This window comes from Akebia trifoliata, chromosome 15 (genome assembly GCF_017979445.1).
Source record: "Akebia trifoliata isolate Shusen 1 chromosome 15, ASM1797944v1, whole genome shotgun sequence".
NCBI lineage: Eukaryota > Viridiplantae > Streptophyta > Magnoliopsida > Ranunculales > Lardizabalaceae > Akebia > Akebia trifoliata.
The window spans coordinates 24279456-24286292 of record NC_141389.1 but is presented as its reverse complement, the minus strand read 5'-3'; the positions used below and the strand labels follow the sequence as shown (position 1 = coordinate 24286292).

The window sequence follows — 6837 nt, the reverse complement described above, 5'->3', positions numbered from 1 at the left end:
TGCAAAAGCCAAAATATCCTTCGTTATTTTATTTATAGATGCAATTGAAATACGACGATTGTCCTCGTTGTGAAGCCATGTCTTAAAATTTTGGAATCCAATTACTTATTAATTAGATATGGAGAATGGATTATAAGTAGTATCCAAGTAATAACCTAGGTAATTTATTCCTACTCTTAAATAACAAATGGATTACATATCAACTTTGAAGAAACACCACATTTATATAATATATTGAAATTCACGTTACATCAATGACTAGCAAATAACATCAATAAAACACTGGATCACACACAAATCATTACCCATGACATAAACTTGCAAGAGTCACTGAAACACCTTGCTTTAAACAAATATAGTTTCAGAAAAAGGAAAAAAGAAAAGAAAAGATCACAAATCCTATACCTTGGCACCTAGGATCTTGCTTACATTTGTGTCTTCTTCATACTTCTCAAGCACGAACTTGAGTTGAGGGCAGCTTTTCGGGTTTTCCCTTAATTTTAATTTTTTTCCATATTGGTTGTAGGAAATTTCCTCCCTCATGGCTCGTCTGATCTTTGGGTTTTCTCATAATATTTTCGAATACTTGTGCCTCAAGTTTTGTGTCATTTTTTTTTCCAACTACATTTCCAACCTGTCTATGAAACCAAGCTCTTAGAAAGATTATCACCGAAAGAAGCGTAGTACCTACAGCCATAATCACTATAAGGGGCACCATGACGCCAGTATTCGCTGTGATCCATATAATTGAAAAAACGTAACAGATGTATAAAAAGAACAAGGCTAATTGAAGCAAATAGCCGAGTGGGATTCCTCTTGTGAGCTCATTAATCACGTAAAACGACATTAAAAATCCTATGGTGTTTAATAATATGAGAAAACAGAATTTAAAAGGTGCAGTTGCAGCCATAATTGGTGTTCCAGGAGTATGTTTGGGTTCAAATGGGTTTAGGTTTGGGTTTGGGTTTGGGTCCGAGCTCTCCTGCCATAAACCACCAGGTGGGTTCACTCCTATTTGGAATGTTGCTGTTATAATGAGGCCGGCCACCACTAGTAATGGATCACGATATTCGCTTTGAATATTTCGAACCAAAACAAACATTGAGAAGAATTTGATCAACCTCAATGGAGATGCAAGTAAAGAAGTAAGACCAAGTTCTAGATCTTTTGCTGTCATGGCTCCTGCATGGCGAAGGGTCTTCTCAATTAAGCCAAAGATGATTTTGTCGGGGTTTGTATAATTGGGTCGGTTTCGAATATCAATTATGATATCTAGCGCTGTCTGATCCTTTCCATTAATTTGGCTCACTCCCACCTTCCACCCAAAATGATTGTAAAGCTTGAGCAATTTCTGTATCATCTGTAGATTTATCATCAAAATGAATTAACAATCTTCGAAGAATCAAAATTTTAGAATTTAGAGATGGATGGAAATGTTGAATTTTTTTTTTTTAATGATAAGCAAGGGAATTAGTATTTGCTGGTCATTAATACTGCGTGAAGGCAGATTTTGAACCCAAGTTGTGTATATATCAACACTCACAAACTTTAACCAATTTACACTACGTGTAAAAGGGGTAAATTCGTTGCCAAGGTCCGTCGAATTTACCCCTTAATTCTTGAATGGTTTGGTCTAGGGTTTGGTCAAGTTAAAACTTAAGAATTTTTCATATCAACCTTATTGGCCACTCATGAACACGTTTGAGGAAGGTTCTAAGCGAATGATGATAAGGGTAATTGGCTAGATCACCTATGACATTTTTTAGGTTTCCTTTGATTCACTCCAAAGGTTAGAACAAATATTCATGGTTCAGTGGCTTAAATTAAGAGTGTGTAAGATTGATTGTCAGATGAGTCGTGATAATCTGACTCCCCCATGTGGCTTACTCAATCGATTCCCTTGATGTAAGGTGTGCCAGAACCATAGATTTCCTTTCATTGGGATACACAACTACACTGATTTATGAGGATGTGTGGTTGTGTATCCCGAGCCATAGAGTCTGGTTCTGGCACACCCCATGTCAGGGGAGTCGATTGAGTATGCCACATAGGGGAGTCATATTATCACCACTCATGTCAGATATAAAGTTTTAGTTGCCAAAAAAATGGTAAACATCTAAGACTTCTTGGGAAACTAACATCCTTCACAAATTTTTTTTAGAGTCATGATGATCCGACATTCCTTTATGGTGCGATCTTTGTCCACTCCCTTCACATAACTGTACAAAACCATATATATTTGTACTTGTGTATCCCGAAGCAATGGATCTACGGTTCCGTGAAGTGAGCATACAAAGAACGTAAGAAAAAGGAGCGTCAAATTATCACAATTCTTTAATATTGACTTGGGATCCATTACGATGTCTCGTTCCTATAAAATGGGAATGGTGTATGTGGCATTCTTTAGTAGGAGTTTAAAACACCTTAAACACCGTTCCTATTCAGGATTGGTCGTTGGTGTCATGACCCTCCCCCACCTATCCTACACATTCGATCAAGGTTGTCACTCTGAAGCTATGGTCAAGGTGCATGGGATCTTAGGGATGCATGAAAGAAACAAATCATCGGGAGACATGTATTGATCCCTAGGGAACTTGTTTTCTTCCTCCCATCTCAATCACATGTATGATGATGTGCACTTAACGAAGTTTGAGGTTAGAAAAGTCCTTTGGTAAATAATGCAAAGCCTCAAGTTATTTACAAAATATGACGTTGTATAATTATCATAGAATCCTTTCTTTCTGTATTAAAAGACAATGTAGGAAATGTTTTTCATGGTAAATATGAAACTACATGTTTGCAAAGGATATAACATCTCCATGAATCCTAAATTAAAATAATTGTCTATGATGATAATATAATGAAGGATAGGCCTTGCCTGTAATCGTTTTAAAAGGATTGCATTGTGCAAAACAGGATAGCCTTCATCATCTTTCACAAATAAGATTTCCCACTCGTTTGATATAGTGGTCCATTTCACCAACACTAAGAAAGCTTCCAACTGGTCATGTTTCACGGCAAGATGAAGTGCAGTCTGACCCTGAACTGTCAAGTCTTTGATACAATCTCCGCAATATTGGAGCATATCTTCCAACAAGTGATTCATATTGTACTCGGTCGCAAGATGGAAAGGTGTTTTGCCCCCAAAGCCCTTCACACGTACAAGTTCACAGTCCATCTGTAATAGCCGTCTAGCTAACTTTTCGTGTCTCCCACTCACAGCCAAGTGCATTGGGCTATAACCCTTCTTGTCCAATTTTCTAGCCAAAGAAGGCTTTATGATCATGATCTCGGCTGCAAAATCAATTTTCCCATGATTTGCAGCTATATGTAAAGGAGTATCCAAAAATGGAATTTTTTCTATCGTATCGAGAACATGAGGATCGTTCTCAAGTTCTCCATATAGAGTACTTGTATCATTGTTTTGAGCAGCATTGTTCAAGTTATAAACAGCAGAACTGTTCAAACTATGAGACATTATTACAAGTAGTCAAGAACTAATAAAACAAACAAATGCTTGCTCTATTCGATCATGTTGGTAATTGTTGTTTAAATATAGTAAGGAGTGAAGGATGCATCTATACTTTGTTTTTCTTTATTAGAACATAAAGTTATAAAAGAAAACTCACCTTCACAAGCATACTTTACGTGTGTTTGGGTTTTAAAATCAAGGCCCCATACTTTATAAGAGCAGCAAAATTTTTGTAAGTTACAAGCATACAAGGGTGTTTCACGAAAAAGTACTAAGTGGGTTCCTACATGCTTTCAACAGTGAATGATAAGGCAAGAATAATAAGAAGCATTCTTCCACCAAGTAAGATGTGATCAGAACCAGCTTATAAATGCATTTTTGGAAACTATTGTATCAGATTCTAAGTTCTAAAACTTTGATTTATCTTTTGTGATAAATTTAGACGGATTTCCACTCTTTTATTTTATTTTAGTTAGTGTAGTGTGGAAGGGTGCCAAGAGTTAAAAAATAATAATAATCACACAAAGAACATAAGATTTTTGTGATTTAACAAATTGCCTACATCCATTGAGGAGAGGGAGATCAATCTACCTTTACTTATAAATTAGTTTCTTGAAGGACAACTTGGGAATGTTGTAAAAATCTATAACATTCAAATATTCGACATGGCTTTCATTGACCTAATAGAAACTAATCAACACATATATCAAACATACATATTCATGTTAAATCAAAGCAGGGTATGGTTACTTACCTTGTGTCATCGCAATTTAATATTTGATTCAATGTGTTTGGAGGTGCGTAATTCAATTCATGTTCCTCTTAGCCATCAAAACCCCAATTGAATTTGATCCCTTTAATTGCTAGACTCACTTTCCCCTTTCTTTCTATGTGGATTGACTGGGTTAGTGATTGATGGATATCACATCTCTTATTTTGTTGTTTATCTACAAATCTTTATGTGTTCAATGTACTTAATATGGGTTAGTCGATCCCCTTTTAAAAACGAAGGTTGAGGGCCTATAATCATTCTCTTGGTAGTTTTCCAATCCATCAAAGTCTCCTACTAAATCTTAAAGAATATAGAGTTCTAATTATACTAGGATTCTATTAATATTGATATTCTATTATTATATAGAATCTTTTGTGATTTGAAAATTAAAATAAAATCGTGGAGGTCAATTGACCAAGATCAATGGTCCACACGTTACATGGGTCTAACATTCTACGGACTAGAGGAATATTTGTTGTCTATTTTAAAGACTAACGGTTAGGATTACGTGTATGAAACCTGATTATACAAATCAGGTACATATAATATACTTAATAAATTTAATATACCATTGTTGGTTCTTGGTTTGGTTTGGTTCGACACCAATCTTGAACTGAGAATTGAATTGGGTTGGTTGCGGTACTGCATTTTCTTAACTCAGAATCGGACTGAAAATTGTTCCAAACTGAATCAAATCAAACCAAATTGGACCAAATTGCACTCGTAGATTTTCACATGCCACCTACTAGTTTAAATATAAAATAAAATAAGTATACGAGTTTTTAAAACTAATCTATTTATATAAAAATATATCCAAACTGACTAAATTGATTGACCTTAAAATCTGGGCCAAGTCAAGACAAATCAGTGTCCTCGTCCTTGATATGGAGTAGTGGTAGAAGGTCCGCACAACTTATACTTGGTCGTTCTCTTGTTCTCTTTCTTGTTTCCCACACAAACTGAAAGACTCAGCAGAAATATTGTATAAACGACAACATTCTTCTTCTTTTACATTCCACTTCTCCTGCCCAACTTGGGGACCATAGAAAATTTATTAGATACTTTTTATGTTCTTAGGTTTCATACTTGGAGAGACTTTTGTGTCGTGGGTTTTACTTAAAAACTGGGTATAGATGTATGGAATAGTAGTGCCGTTAAATGTTGAGTTTTCAACTCTTAAATACATCAATTAAATATAGGGTGATTTAAACATGCCCCTCATGTTTTGTTGAATATTAGAGATACCCTTGTGTTTTGAAATTATGACTCTTTTGAGCATGGTTTTTAAATTCGGTTTCATGTCTCATCTTGTTCAACCCCGATACCAAGTTAACTCGGACGATACGTCCCGTCTCGTTTGGTATTGAGACAATGGTTTTTAATCATTTAAAAAATTTGAAAATTTCTTAAATGATTTTTATTAAAACATGAAGCCAAAAAAACATAAAATTAAAAAAAAAAAAATATATATATATATATATATATATATATATATATATATATATATATATATATATATATGGGGACGGTTCACCGGACGTCCTCAAAACCATATAAGAAACAGATGTTTCTCAACTGTTGGATTTTGATAAATAAACGGCTGAGATTTTAATAGACGTCATTTCTGAATGAAATGACAACGTCTTTAAATCACTTAATTTTTGTTGTTATTTACAACTACCTCCCCGCTCAACCCAACCTACTGTTTTAACCAAAATCAAATAAATAAATAAATAACCCAAAATCATTCTCTTCCTCTCTCCTCTTCTATTACCAAGCCCTAACCCTTCAACCTCTCCATTTTCCCACGATGGCAAACCTCCATCTCTGCAACGAAGATGACGATGAACCTCCATCTCTGCGATGACGACAACAAACCTCCATCTCTGCGACGATTTAAAGCAACAAAAAACCCAAATCTGATTTTTTTTTGTTCTTTTGGAAAGGGTTTCAAAAAATTAGTTTGGCATTAGCTTCGTTTGAGCCTTCAAGGTTTGATTTCTTGTTTCTTTTAATTTCACAAGCTCTCTCTCTCTCTCTCTCTCTCTCTCTCTCTCTCTCTCTCTCTCTCCAGTATTATATAAATCTCTAAAAAATAAGTTTTGATCTGTTAATGGAGAACCTCAAACAATTTTTCAGGTTAGAGAAGGTGTGCCATTCTTATTTTCTGATTATAATACTAATATTTTCATATCTATATTTGCTCTTATATGAAAATGGGAGATCATTTGGGTGACTCTGAGGCAAATTAAACGTTAGTCACGTTGGTAAATATGTTATAACAAAAGCTCTGTATTTTAATAAATTAAACCTAAACAATTACCTATTTGAGAATGAGAGTAGCACACTTTTAGTTAAGAAAAAACAATTTATTTTTAATTTTCTTAAATTATATATCTGAAAATTTCTAAATTTACTTTAAATAATTTTTTATTGCTTCACGTCCATGTATTTAACAAATAATCTAAATTTTTTTGGCCTCAACCAGGTAACTAATTATAAATGTTGTTTTGTTGAACTTATTTTCCATGGATAATGAAGTGGCATACCTGTAGGCATACATCTGATGAAACATCTTGTTGTTATTGTGTGT

At 34.5% G+C, this 6837-nt stretch overlaps 1 protein-coding gene across 1 annotated transcript; it reads right to left on the bottom strand.

The window, feature by feature from the left end:
- Positions 1-286: 286 nt before the first annotated feature.
- Positions 287-3478, bottom strand: LOC147384713 (uncharacterized). Its single transcript, XM_086424977.1, has 2 exons — positions 2756-3478; positions 287-1360 (listed from the first exon to the last, which is right to left on the bottom strand). Exons 1-2 carry the CDS (start codon positions 3476-3478, stop codon positions 452-454), a joined length of 1632 nt encoding a protein of 543 aa, XP_086281103.1. The 3' UTR covers positions 287-451.
- Between the last annotated feature and the right edge of the window lie 3359 nt (positions 3479-6837).

Excerpts from the sequence above, each read along its gene's own strand:
- LOC147384713 (XM_086424977.1), bottom strand. The coding sequence starts at position 3,478 with ATGTCTCATAGTTTGAACAGTTCTGCTGTTTATAACTTGAACAATGCT. Across the intron at positions 1,361-2,755 it reads TGAAAAACATTTCCTACATT|ATGATACAGAAATTGCTCAA; the intron begins GTCTTTTAATAC and ends ATAAATCTACAG.